Source organism: Cokeromyces recurvatus, assembly GCF_025118155.1.
Source record: "Cokeromyces recurvatus strain NRRL 2243 chromosome Unknown BX663scaffold_10, whole genome shotgun sequence".
NCBI lineage: Eukaryota > Fungi > Mucoromycota > Mucoromycetes > Mucorales > Mucoraceae > Cokeromyces > Cokeromyces recurvatus.
Window position 1 is genome coordinate 92,724 of NW_026251396.1, and position 13,556 is coordinate 106,279.

The window sequence follows — 13,556 nt, forward strand, 5'->3', positions numbered from 1 at the left end:
TCTTCCTGACATTTAATAAGTAACTATTATTAACTTTATCAATTATGTATGCTACCTGAGCATTCCAAAAATGAGTTCCAACATGATTTGCCAACGAGCCTAATTGAATTGTTACAATTTCACGCATTCTTAAATATATAATAAAAATAAGAAAGAAAAAACAAAGCTTTTTTTTTTTCTGTATTTTAATAATTATCCCGACGACGGGGCCTTTTATTTTGCTTTGCTTTTAAAGTGTCTTCTGGATTAAATTGAGAGTTATACGATCGTTTCCTATCATCTGTTTCTACCTCATCTTCTAAATAGAGGCTCTGTAGTCTCGCCTTTTCATTTCTTTCTCTCTCAAGTCTTCTTGCTCGAAGTTCTTCTATCGTTGGCGAATCCGATTCTTTTCGTACATCCTTTTTATCTTTTCGTTTTTTATCATGTCGATGCTTATGCTCTCTTTTATTCTTTTTTTCTTCTCTCTCTTTCAAAGTTTTAGTAATGTAATGTAATGGATCATCGTTAATCTTTACTGGATCTCGTTTATGTTTTTTATTACTCTTAAATGTATAAGGATCTAAATATTTTTCTTCCTTTCGATCTTTTTTAACATACCAAGGATCGTCTTCTGTTAAAGTATTTGCATTAGTTTTTTTTTTTCTAAAAAAAAAAAAAAGAAAATACCTTTTGTTGCTCCTTTATCCAGATACATTGTAATTTGACGCTCCCATTTCTTTTCTTTTTCATTCTTTTCAGCTTCATGCTCTTCATTATTGCCTTTATTTTCTAGATCTTGAAATAGATTAACATGTTGAATTTTTTGATCATCAGCTGTGTTATCTCCTTGTTGTAATAGCTTTGATTCAGCTTTCTTTCTTAATAAGGTGAGTCTAGCTTCGCTTTCCTATACCCACAAAAAAAAAAAGAATGTTATTCAATTTAGAGAGATGAATTCAGAATTCAATAACTTACAGCTAAAAGAGCACGTTCTTGTTTTTTCTTTGCTTCTGCTTCTGCTTCTGCTTCATCTTTACGTACTCTTTCAATATTAGCCTTATTATAAACATGCCAGCTAATCAGTTTTATTAGATAAATACAATTGTGAATAAAATGAAACATGATTTTACCTTTTGTGATGTAAGATGTTCATTTTACTTGAATTTTAAAATGAAAAAAAAAAAAAAGAAGCAACTATTATGTATTAGTAGTAAACGGCTTTTAAAATTAAATTTCAAGCAATAATGCTACTGTTTTTTAACTTGAGATTGAGACTAATAAATAAATAAATAAATAAATAAAAAACCAGAGAAATATTGACGCATTCCATAAGCTATAAAACTAGATACTGTCAATTTTGCTGAGCAGCTTCTTTAGGACTTGTTATCATTGCAAGTTTATAAAGAATATATTCAATACAAATCATTGATTACCTTATTTTTATTTCTTTGTTGTTCAGTTCATTTTACAAATATCTCTCGCAATCTAATACGCAAAAGATTAAAACTTGCAGTTTATATTTGACAATTCTTTTCTGCTTACGCTGATTTCAAAAAAAAAAAAAAGCTACGTTTTTCAAGTCAATACATATAAAAGAAAAATAAAAGAAGACAGTGTCCAGCAATTACTATACAAATGGATAGTACTGGGACTTAGTTTCTTTTTCATTCAAAAGAAGCAAATAGATAAGAAATTTAAGGCTCACTTTCAATTGAATGATTTTATAAATGAAGAAATAAAGACATATTTTCTCACCTGTGCTTGAGACTCTAGAAGAAACAACACACACACACATATATACATATATAAATATACATACATGTTTATATACATATATGCATATGTATGCTGGCTATGTTAAAAGGAGTAAATATATCGACCAATTAAAGGTGAAGAAAGGATTTAGAACTAGGGAAACAGAGATACATAAACCTAAAGCGGCCAGCTAATAACAGTACTTGCATTATCTGTCATCTACTCTGCTTTTTTTTTTTTTTTTTTTTTTTTTTTGACTTCATATCGTATCATTATCAGGAAAAGCAAAGGATCGAAGATGAGATTACTAAGATTTTTCTTGATTATAAAAGAAGATATATCAATCTCTAAAAGAAGAAATACACAGCAGCCAAAGAAGAAAAGACAAGAGAATGAGAAAAGAAGAGCAAGGGCATAATGATTATCTTAAAATGACTTGATAATTTTACAGTTAAATATATCCTTCTAATTCACTCTTAGCAATAGAGGAAAAAGGTTCTATTTTCTGGCAGGTTACTAAAATGTTCGCTCCTTCTGAATTATTTTCGAATGATAGTATGAAAGGGAAAGATTAACTCCCCCATCAGAAAGGGGGAAGGGTTAATAGTACAACAGAATATCTTATATAAGAAGTTGTAACAAAAAGGATGCTAGAGAGGGAGGGGACGACATTTATAGTCGATATAAACAAGTTCCAGATGCCAATGATACAGTATCTTTGCACAATCTCTTAAAAAGCAAAGAAATTGGGAATGAATACTATTATTAAAAAAAAATAGGTTTGAAGTATGTGCTTATCAAACATTACAGAGTATTTTTTTTTCCCATAAAAAAAAGGAATTAACAAATTTGAGATGTTACTCTATTATTGAAGAATTTAAAATTTGCTGTATACTTTATCAACTAGATGTAAATGCTTTCAAGAATATGATTTTCTATCTTTAATATATTTATATTACCAGTATTAAAGTAAGTCATTAAAGCTTTTTTTTTTCTTTAACCACTTCTTAATTACTAGTTTCTTTGAGCGAGTAATCTATATTACTCTCTATAAATTATAGAGTAGACGTGCATCATAATAATAGTGCTTAAAATTGACTAATGGCATTTACATTACAAATATTTTTGTAGGAATTACTATTAATTTAAAGTATTTTATACCCAGCTTTTCTTTTTTTTTTTACTGTTAACTCCTTAAAAAAAAAAAACTACATATTGCTGCATCATGTTGTCTTTATACAGTAGTAAAGTAAACACACTTCTTAAAGTAAAGCTTATACTTTAGTTTTATATTAAACCTTGATGATTTATATTCTCATTCTTTCTTTTGTTTTTTTTTTTATGTTGCTGTTTATATAAAATAGGCTTTACTTTATTTTATTTTTTTTCTTGTGAACGTTTTTTTCTTTTTTTTCCCCTCTTCTCCTGAATGTCTATTTCCTTAACAGGTTTATTTATTTATTTTCTTATAAATACAAGTTTTACATTTTCTTTATCTTTCATTTTCTCTTTCTCTTTTAGTCGAAAGAAAAATGTCTGAATATTCCTTATTTCATCAGAGGTCACATTCTGTACCTATTAGACATACATTTACAACGTAAATATGTAAAATATATATATACATAATAGGTTGCATGTACTCATTTTTATACGTGTATTCAAGTGATAATAATTCAACATTAAATTACGGAACGGAGAATCCTCGAACGTTTAACTTGAAAAAGTATAATTTCATAAATAATATACATACATACATAGTTTATATTAAATTATATATATTTATATGTATATATGTATGAAGGCCACCACCATTAAAACATGATATATTACCTTCGCCTTCATCAATAACGACAGGACAAAATATCTTACAATTTCCTTCTAGTGAAGGCTTTCAACCTTTTCCTGTATCAAAGTCTTTTCATCTCAATACACCTTCTTCTTTGGATGAAGAAGAGCAATCCCCTTCCAACTTTTTTTGTGCACCAAAAAATATTTTGAATATAGTTGACTATGACAAAAACACAATCAAGTATGTTTATAAACAAGAGCCTATTCTCTTTATTTTATTTTATTTTATTTTATTCATTTTTATTCATTTATTTTATAATAATAATAATATTATTATTATTTTTTTTTGCTACAGTTATCCAGTCATGTTAAATTGTAAAATGGATAGAGGTTTCTTTTTTACACAATCACATTGGACCTGTTATCGTAGAAACTATTTTCAAGTCACTTCTTCTTTAGTCATCGCTGGACACTCTGATCAAGTTCGTTATGCTTTACAGTTGGATTCATCAGATAGAGCGATTATTCATCAATTCTCAATAAGCCTCAAGGCATGTGCTCTCACGGATCCTTTATTAGAGAAACAGAGTCTCATCAGACCTATCACTCTCATTCAAATGACAGCAAAACGTGATAAGGGACCTCAAAGGGAACCGCCTACGTTGGCCATTACGCCCTCAGCGGATTCGATAGAACAACATCTTTGTGTCACCTTTGAACGTTTACAGTTTAAAGTCGCTACTGCCAATAATGGGAAACGTAAAGCGTCTCAACAATACTTCCGCTTAATATTTCAATTAATAGCTCAATTAAACGATGGTAGTGAACATGTTGTATCTGAATGTTATTCGTTACCGTTAGTTGTCAGAGGTCGAAGCCCTGGCCACTATGCCTTTGGTGGACAAAAGCGACTTACTGCTACTGGAGAGAAAAAGAAGAAGAGGATGACGATGATGATGATGATGCATACAACAACAACAACAACAAAGAATGAGAAGAAAAGAGAAGAATCTAATAAAGATACATCATCCTTGATTCATTCTCATTGTACCTTTAACTCTATTATAGAAGAAGGTGAAGAAGAAGAAGAAGGAAATCAACACAATAATGAAGTTTTAGCAACATCAAACTTACCTTATTCACAACAGCAACCTGTATTAATGAACGAACACTTGACTAACTTTCATACTCGTTCCCAAAGTGCAAATAGTTCAGAATTCTATGAAAGGCAACAACAGCAACAGCAACAGCAACAACAACAACGTGGTGCTATGATGAAATATCATTATCCTCATCAACAACAACAACAACCTATACTGAATTCACATAGTGCTAATCATATCTTGTTTGATCATCAATATGACACTGTGGCTGAAGGAAGATCGTTAAGAATGTGGCAAAACTATCATCCAAGAACAGATTCTTATCCACAAAATGATCATCATCCTTATTATAATAACAATACAGCAACATTATATCAACATCATTCTTCCTGGGATACTGATGATGATAGTCAATTTATCAAACAACAAGAAGACCAATTACATCAGCAATCATCATCAAAATAATTAACACATTCTCTCCTTTATCGCTTCCTCTCTCTCTCTCTCTCTCCTTTTTTTTTTTTTTCACTATGATATAAACCTCTTGTTTTTCTTTTTTTTTCTTCCTCCTTATATAAATATACTTAAACATGTATAATGCATACATACATGTATTAACTCTCCTCCTTTTTATATTGTAACACCAAGTTATTATTCATAACTTTATTAAAATAAATAAAATATGTGTGTATACTTTTAAATAGTTTTTAATTCATCGCATACCCAATCTTTACTTTGCATTTGAATTAATCTTGATAAGGCTCTTTGAAATGCAAATGCTTCCTCTTGACCTGTAAATAACGGGGACGAAACATCCGAGACATCTAACGCGTCACGCATGGCACGCATTTCATCCTCTATACTCTCTTTGCCTTCCTCGGCGTTAAATATCTCCATTATATCATTTTCCGCGCTGGCGATAAGTGTCACATGAGATTCATACATGGCATCAATAAACGTGATAAATCGTCTCGCTTCAGCTCGATGTTTCATCGTCATTCGAGGAATATCGGTTAAGATGACGGTATGGAAATGCTTGACGATTTCTAAATAGTCAGCTGCACTCAACGGTTGAGCACATACATCAGCGAACCGCATCTTGGCCACACCATCGACTTGTTCAGGGATCCTCAAGACACGTGACAGAAAATGCAAATCCAGGGGGGTCATCTCTTTACCACGCGTTAACCGTTCTGTCAATGTCTTGATTCTCTGACTAGTCTCTGCATTTAAAGGATGAAAATAGACATGCGATCGTGCCCTCTCCATCTTACGATAATCCATACCCGAGTCCAAACAGAGGACATCAGAACGTGCTAATAAGAGATCAATACAAGGTAAAAAGGAATTACGTTGGATACCATTCTTGTAGAGCTCGGTTGGGTGTCGATTCGAGGTCGTCACCAACACTACCCCACGTCGAAAGAGTTCCTCAAATAAGTTACGTAAAATCATCGCATCCGCAATATCTGTCACTTGAAATTCATCAAAGCAAAGTACATAGGCATCTTTCACCAAGTCGTCTGCAATAGGTGAAAGTGGTTCAGATAATCCAGGATATCGTGTCTTGATTTGATGAATACGTTGATGAATATCCAACATAAAGGCATGAAAATGAACTCGTCTCTTCCTTGAAATAGACAATGTATTAAAGAACAAATCCATCACCATCGTTTTGCCTGTACCCACATTACCATAAATATAAAGAGATTTGGGCACATTTAGATCTAGAGATAATAAAATAGTGTCCTTTTCTTGCTGTTTTCCAAACTTGAACCATTGACTCCACTATATGTTATGTTCAAGTGAGTACATCATATATGTATATATGTATATGTATATATATACATTTTACTATTCGTAAGGAATAAGTTCCTCTCTCTCTCTATATATATATATATATATAACACTTACAATGGTTGATTTTTTCTTTTGATTATTATAAACTTTAGGTTGGTAACTTTTAAGTTGATGCCATAATTTATCTAAATTCTCAATTACATGCTTTTGATCAGGATCAGATCTTACTAGACCTTGTTGAACAATGTCATTGTATTGACTGATAGGAGACACTAATTAAAAAGAAATGCAGATGATAAATAATAGAAATTAAAGCTGATAATTATTATGTATCCATATATATATATATACATATAGGTTACCATTGCGTGGTATATTTTTATTATTATTATTTACATTAGCTCGTTGTAGACTGTCCTGTAAACTATCATCATTAGCCGTGAGTGTTGACTGATGTTGCTTGGTCAAATAAATAATCGGCAATTTTGTTATTATTTTCAAGGTGGAATTCGCTTGAATCTGTCTAGATAATGCTCTAGAGAATAGTCGAAGCATCTAGTTTATGCTATTATAGTACAATTGTAGAAATTGTAAGTGAAAATGTATATAAATAAACATGTATATTTTTTATACAGATATAAATGGAAAGAGTCGGTTAATTGTTGTTCCGTTTTGGTTTTATTTTATTCTTTGTCACATGTGCTACCAAATGGTGGAACCAATCAAATAATAGTAATAATAAAAAGATACTCTCTCGCAGAATGCATTAACAAATTCTCTTTAACCCAGAACGAATTTCATGAGATTAAGTGTAAGGAAGAAAAAGAAGTAATACAAGTCAATGCATTTTGATTGTTCTCTCTCTCTCTCTATGCATATAAGAATGGAAGAAGTAACATTCCATAAACTTCTCGAGTCTTTCATTTATAAACTTGTTAACACTATCAGAAAATAATAGTATCCCATCTTTACCGTCTTCTTTCCATTAGCAGAATCCTTAGTAGTAGTAGTAGTAGTAGTAGATATTTCTTTGTTTGCTCTTTTATTAAAAAAAATTCTACAATGTTTTATTGACCGCACAATACAAAGAGAAACACTTTTTATCATACTATTTGCTCTATTTTTACTTTTAATATAGGCATTTATAAATCACTTCAACATGGTACCATACTGTATATAAGTTATACATATTATATACGCTTTATTATAAGTATAGATTATTAAATATTAATTTATATGCTATTTACAATAATTAAAAAAAGAAAAAGCCATATTCCTTCTATCCAATCATGGGCTATTACTAGAAGGAGAAGCAGCAGCAGCAGAAGAAGAAGAAGAAGAAGATGATGATGATAAAGTTATCTTTCTACGCTTTTTAAATAAACCTTCTTCCAATTCAAATAAATCGGTTTGTTTCCCGTCTTCTTTTCTTATTGCATCACTTTCAACAATTTTATGAAATAATGCATTCTAAATACAAAGATCGTTAATTTATACTGCTTTATTCCTGTTATCCCTGGTTTACCTTTTTGTTCAAGATGCTATCCATTAAACTATCTTCAATTGTATCCTTTATGACTACTGTATGAATATATGTTTCTTTTAATTGGGTCATTCTATGAATACGTGCAATAGCTTGATCCATGGTAGCTATAACAACAACAACAAAAAATAATGAATCTAACTTTACTACTTCAATCAAGTCGGTGTTTTAAAATTATGAATGTACCTGGATTCCACCATCTATCAAGAATAATCATATGATTGGCTCTCTGCAAATTTAAACCTACACCACCTGCCTTTAATGACATGACTAATACTCTGATCTTTGAATTATGATTAAATCTTTGTAAAGCAATTCTACGACTGTAATCGGACATGCTACCATGATCTAATCATGTTGAATTAATAAATAACATAAAAAATAAAATAAAATAAAATAAAATAAAATAAAATAGATACTAACATATTTCAAAAGGAATATGTGCATGATTTAACATTTCAACAATCTTTAAAATAACGTCAACAAACTATAAAAAGTAGAATGAGTCCATGTGCAGCTAACACATGTATTTTTTTTTCTTTGTTTTAGTTTTACCTGAGATACAACAACAATTTTATCAGAAGAATTGGAAGAAAGAAGTTGTTTCAAAAAGTTAATTAACCAAGTCACCTTTGTTGAATGCTTTATAAATTTTAATTTTTGCAATTGGTTTAAATCAATAGGTTCTTGCAAGTTTCCAAATTGATCACTATAAATATGTATATAAAAAAAAATTATGATTCATAATTGTCCTCCCCCTTTCTAATTATAAACAAATTACTTTACTAGTAACTTTCAATAATTTCTAATGCTTGCTCATATTCTGATGCTTCATCATAGTAGTTTCTTTCATAAGGAATAGTTTCTTCATTTCCTTGAATGTGCTTTATACAGTCTTCTGTGATTCCAGCATGTGCCATTGGAATTAAATCAGGAAATTTTTCAATCAAAATCATATGATGACCGCATACTAAAAGCAGGTATATGTCAATACATATCTTTCTCTTTCTCTCTCTCTCTCTTTCTCTCTTTTTTTCCCCCCTTTCATTTGCTTTTTACCTTGTTTTAATCTCAAGTAAAGAATCGCAGATGAAATAACATGATGATTATGATCCCCTTTTGATTTTATAAGTGAAATTTGATAATAAAGTAATCTCTCCAAGTAATCATAAAGTGCTCTTTCAGGTGGTGAAAATTCAAGTGTGATACGTTGCTCTTGTCTTGGTAAAATCGTTAATTCTTTATGTAAAACTGACTTTGTTCTTCTAATCATATGTTTTTTTAATAAATCCGTAACATATTGTATTTCATTTTTACGTCTTTGATCTAATTCAATACCCAAGAACTCGAATATAGGATGTAATTCAGTTGTATCATTCTAAAAAAAAAAGAAAAAGAAAAAGGGAGAATTGATTGGATTATGAACTAAAATAATGAAAGAATATAGTAAATGTACCTGAAAGGGTGTACCAGTCAAACACCATTTATATTTTCCCTTTAGTGTAGTTACAGCATGAGCCAACAAGGTTCTTGCTCTTACTTTATGTGATTCATCTAATGATAAATAATCAGATACAAGCCAATTTTATTAGTTTTCATTTCCTTCATTTACCAAGTACAATACGATGCCAATCAATATCAAATAAAGGTGATTCATCTTCGATACCGTTTTTCCTCTTTTTGTATTCTCCTCTTACTCTATCATAAGTAGTAATAACAACTCTAAAGCATGGCTCTAAATACACAATATGTATTTATATTACTTTTTGTACCTTTTAAAAAAAAAAGTATTTTTCCCCCTCTTCCCATCACTTACGATCAAGAAGACCAACAGATTCATTCTGATAAATAAAATAAGGTAAACTTCCATATGTTGTTTTAGTACGTATTTCATCTGCCCATTGATCTCCAATCTATATAAAGAAAATAAAAATAAATTTAACGATTACATACATTATACAAATTGAAAACAACAACACCTACACCACGTGAAGGTACAATGACAAGTGTACAAGCATGTGTATTCAAAATAGGTTGTTGACGTAAAATAAGTGTTATCGTTTGAATGGTCTATAAAAATAAAAAAATAAAAAAAGGAGGAGGGGAGGGGTATAGTAATGAACATCTTGTCAGCTTAAACAGAAAAATCTAAACAGAAAAAAAAAAAAAAAAAGGCTCTGTACCTTTCCTAAACCCATCTATAAAGGAATCATGAATAACTAGCCATAATATTAATATAATACTTATAATCCTTACATCATCTGCTAAAATACCGCCTCGTTGAGATCTTTCAAAATGAATCATTCTATTGACTCCTTCAATTTGATGAGGTCTTAATTGGACATCTGCCCTTAGAGAAGCATGAACTATCATTGAGAAAGAAAAAAAAACTTATTAAAGCTTATCCCCATTTATATAAAAACCTTGTCTAACTGATCTTACCCGCACTTAAATTAACAGTAGGCAATTCTTGAAAATCTTCAACTGTTGTTACAATAAGTACATCTTTATCTATAGTTTGACAAAGTTATAGAACACATGCATCATTTAGAAAACGACACTATGAAGACATTAAAAGAAAAAAAAAAACAACTTATACCTCTTAACCATTTGGACTCCTCAATAGAATGATAATGTCCACCAACGTCAATATAAAAATGATAAATGTGTCCTCGTTTCCAATCATCAGGAAACTCTTTACATAAACGAAGAATAATGGATTGAAAACTTTCATCTTTATGAACGTGAAATAAATGGGATCTGTTGTCAGAGTTATTTTTTACAGTAATACGAAAAATGTCCTCTGAGCCAACTAAACGACATTTTGGACAATTAGGAAATGGGGCTTCTGTTTTGAGCACAATATGATTCATGGTTTAGAAGAAAAAAAGAAGAAAAGAAAAGAAAAAAAAAAAAAAAAAAAAAAAAAAAGAAGAAAAAGAAAAACCTGAATAAAAGGGACTCAGAATGTATTTTTTTTTTTTTTTTTTTTTTTTATTACTGGCTTTTAATTAAAAGGCCAAGTTCATTCACAATGGTATGATGTATACGTTTATATAACGTTTTATCTTCTTCTGCTTCATGTACTTTGACACCTAATCTTCCTCTTGCCCATCTTGCTTGATAGATCGTAAGAGTAAAGTGAGCCTCTGTGGGTGGTTGAGAAGGTTCAAGATCTTCATCTATTTCATATTTTTTATATCTCGACCAATCAGATAATACGCATTTTAACGTAAAGGGCTCTTCTCTTGGAAAAGGAATGTAGTATTGAATACCTAACTTGAGTGTTACTTGTTGAATGTATGTCATCATATCATTTGCAGATACTTTAAATAAATGACGACGATTAAAATTAAATAAACTTTTCGGCTGTGTAGCGATGCTCGGTATTTGTTGTTGTTCTACAGAAGAAAATTGAACTCGATTAGCTGATTGTTGTTTTTGTTGTCTATATCGTTTATCTGATAAAGAAGCTGATCTTAATAAACGTATTGTCTTCTTTTTAATAGAAGAACCTGTATCATCATTGGAGGAATGATGAGTCATAGGTCTAGACATAGCAACTGTAGAAGAAGAACGTACTTTCAATAAAGATAAACTAGGATCCTCATTATCACGAGTAGCTCCTCTTTCTACATTATCTATTTTCTCTTTCTCTTTCTCTTCCTCTTCTTCTTCTTCTTTTCTCTTACTAGACAAATGATGATTGATGTTAGTCGCAGTAAGAGAGGAGGATGTGGTAGTATGACCATGTCTCTTTGCTGTACTTTTACTACGTTGCGATAAAGTAATTGAATTTGATTTATATTCAGGAGGTTTAGGTGAAGCCCAATCCTCTTGTTGGATATGTTGCTTTAATATATCACGTCTATAAGAAGGGGGTATACGATCTGTCTTTCGACGTTGTATATGAACCTCTTTTAATATTTCAGGTTGCTTTGGTATAGAGGGCTTTGCTAATGAAGTACTAGCAGATCTCCCAAGTTGAACAGGGGATTGATAACCTTCACTTTCTAATAATCGATTCCTTTCATCCAACTCTTTCCTTTCCTTTACAAGATAATAGATAGAAATAAGTGGATCATACATAGCAGGTAATGACTGAGGATCATCCTTTTTCTTCTTTTGATATTTAAATGATTTCCTAAGTGATAGATTACGACGCCATTTTGACATTGAATTTAAAGTAGTTATTGTAGCTGCTGTTGCTGTTGCTGTTGTTGATGTTGCAGCGGCTGTAGTTGTTTGATTCAATAAAGAGTTTTGTTCTATTTGAGCAGCAGCAAATTGATATGAAGGAGAGTAAATGATACGTAATAATTTTGCTTCAATTTCATCAGGAGTACCGAGACCAAAGCCTTGCATGCCGCATATCACTTGCGGATCAATAGAAGTAAGTGGAGTGCGATGAGGTAAGTAATTAAAGATAGGCTCATCATAACCTTTATTCATCCAGGGATGATGGATGACAAATGAAAGAGTCTCTCTCTTTAAAGGATCTACGACTAAAATTTTAGACAATAAATCAATACAATCTTTACTAAGATGTTCTGGATATTCTACATTTCCTTCTTTAATTTTTTTGTGTAATGCAGGTAAATTTGTGTCATCAAATGGAACTCTCCCACATACAAGTACATACAATACAACACCAAAACTCCAGACATCCACTTCCGGTCCATTATAATTTTTAGCTTGTAATAACTCTGGAGCAGCAAAATAAAGAGAACCGCAGAAGGTATCTAATAATCTATTTGGTGAATAAATATTTGAAAGACCAAAATCGATAATTTTAATATCTTCATTCGTTGTAATAAGAATATTTTCAATCTTCAAGTCTATACAGACAGAGTAAATAAGAAATGATATAAATAAATAAATAAATAATGAAAATTACCTCTGTGTACAATTGAATTTCTATGACAATAATCTATTTATTTATCATAAATAAATACAAAGAAAATAGTCAATATGATCATGACTCTTACCTAAAGCACTTACTATCTGTCTTGCAAACTTCCTTGCTAACTTTTCTCGAAGTTTTCCATGACTAATAATATAATCTAATAATTGACCTCCTTCAATATATTCTAAAAACATATAATAATGTCCTTCATGAATAATCCATTCTTTAAGTTTACATATATTGGGATGCTGTAATAAATGCATTATAGCCATTTCTCGAATAGTTCTATGTTCTTTCTCTTTTGGGGTATCTTTAGGATCCTTTGTATTTGTGCTAGTTACCAAATTTAAATCTATTTTTGGCATAATTTTAACTGCATACTAATAATATATTTATAAACAATAGAGAAGAAGGAATAGGGTTATTATCTATGAATGAAAGAGGTAAACACCATTGCTTTTTCTTTAATTTACTAATTGATGATCATTATCAGATAAACATTCCGCTAATTTGACTGTACCCATACTACCCGATCCAAGTGTTTTTTTATAAATTACATAATTTCCAACTTTTTGTGTTTGTCTATTATGTTGTTTTGTAAAATGAATAGAAGGTTGTGCTACTAGTGTTGTAGTAGTCATTTAGTTTATAACAAAGAAAGGAAAGGAAAAAAAGGGGG

The 13,556-nt window shown here is 30.6% G+C and overlaps 5 protein-coding genes across 5 annotated transcripts; 1 reads left to right on the plus strand and 4 right to left on the minus strand.

Annotated features, from left to right (window-relative positions):
* Positions 1-185: 185 nt before the first annotated feature.
* On the minus strand, positions 186-1,135 carry BX663DRAFT_551184 (uncharacterized protein; the record flags this gene model as incomplete). Its single annotated transcript, XM_051531263.1, has 4 exons — positions 186-613; positions 670-889; positions 958-1,057; positions 1,113-1,135. 4 exons carry the CDS (start codon positions 1,133-1,135, stop codon positions 186-188), a joined length of 771 nt encoding a protein of 256 aa, XP_051383436.1.
* A 1,123-nt stretch (positions 1,136-2,258) lies between these two features.
* Positions 2,259-5,152, plus strand: BX663DRAFT_542409 (uncharacterized protein; the record flags this gene model as incomplete). Its single annotated transcript, XM_051530815.1, has 7 exons — positions 2,259-2,292; positions 2,517-2,523; positions 2,700-2,706; positions 3,259-3,334; positions 3,367-3,460; positions 3,539-3,766; positions 3,881-5,152. The coding sequence occupies 7 exons, from the start codon at positions 2,259-2,261 to the stop codon at positions 5,091-5,093; spliced, it is 1,659 nt and encodes a 552-aa protein (XP_051383437.1). The 3' UTR covers positions 5,094-5,152.
* Positions 5,153-5,154: 2 nt separating this feature from the next.
* On the minus strand, positions 5,155-7,018 carry BX663DRAFT_452947 (AFG1-like ATPase-domain-containing protein). The gene is made up of 3 exons (XM_051523791.1): positions 6,791-7,018; positions 6,543-6,700; positions 5,155-6,416 (listed from the first exon to the last, which is right to left on the minus strand). The coding sequence occupies exons 1-3, from the start codon at positions 6,981-6,983 to the stop codon at positions 5,325-5,327; spliced, it is 1,443 nt and encodes a 480-aa protein (XP_051383438.1). The 5' UTR covers positions 6,984-7,018; the 3' UTR covers positions 5,155-5,324.
* A 677-nt stretch (positions 7,019-7,695) lies between these two features.
* On the minus strand, positions 7,696-10,885 carry BX663DRAFT_506559 (SNF2 family N-terminal domain-containing protein). The gene is made up of 14 exons (XM_051527207.1): positions 10,571-10,885; positions 10,414-10,482; positions 10,228-10,337; positions 10,155-10,169; positions 9,955-10,041; positions 9,788-9,884; positions 9,584-9,706; positions 9,428-9,525; positions 9,031-9,349; positions 8,758-8,941; positions 8,527-8,680; positions 8,395-8,458; positions 8,158-8,319; positions 7,696-8,078 (listed from the first exon to the last, which is right to left on the minus strand). Exons 1-14 carry the CDS (start codon positions 10,842-10,844, stop codon positions 7,939-7,941), a joined length of 1,896 nt encoding a protein of 631 aa, XP_051383439.1. The 5' UTR covers positions 10,845-10,885; the 3' UTR covers positions 7,696-7,938.
* A 71-nt stretch (positions 10,886-10,956) lies between these two features.
* Positions 10,957-13,373, minus strand: BX663DRAFT_506561 (kinase-like domain-containing protein). The gene is made up of 3 exons (XM_051527208.1): positions 12,960-13,373; positions 12,869-12,901; positions 10,957-12,809 (listed from the first exon to the last, which is right to left on the minus strand). Exons 1-3 carry the CDS (start codon positions 13,240-13,242, stop codon positions 10,969-10,971), a joined length of 2,157 nt encoding a protein of 718 aa, XP_051383440.1. The 5' UTR covers positions 13,243-13,373; the 3' UTR covers positions 10,957-10,968.
* Between the last annotated feature and the right edge of the window lie 183 nt (positions 13,374-13,556).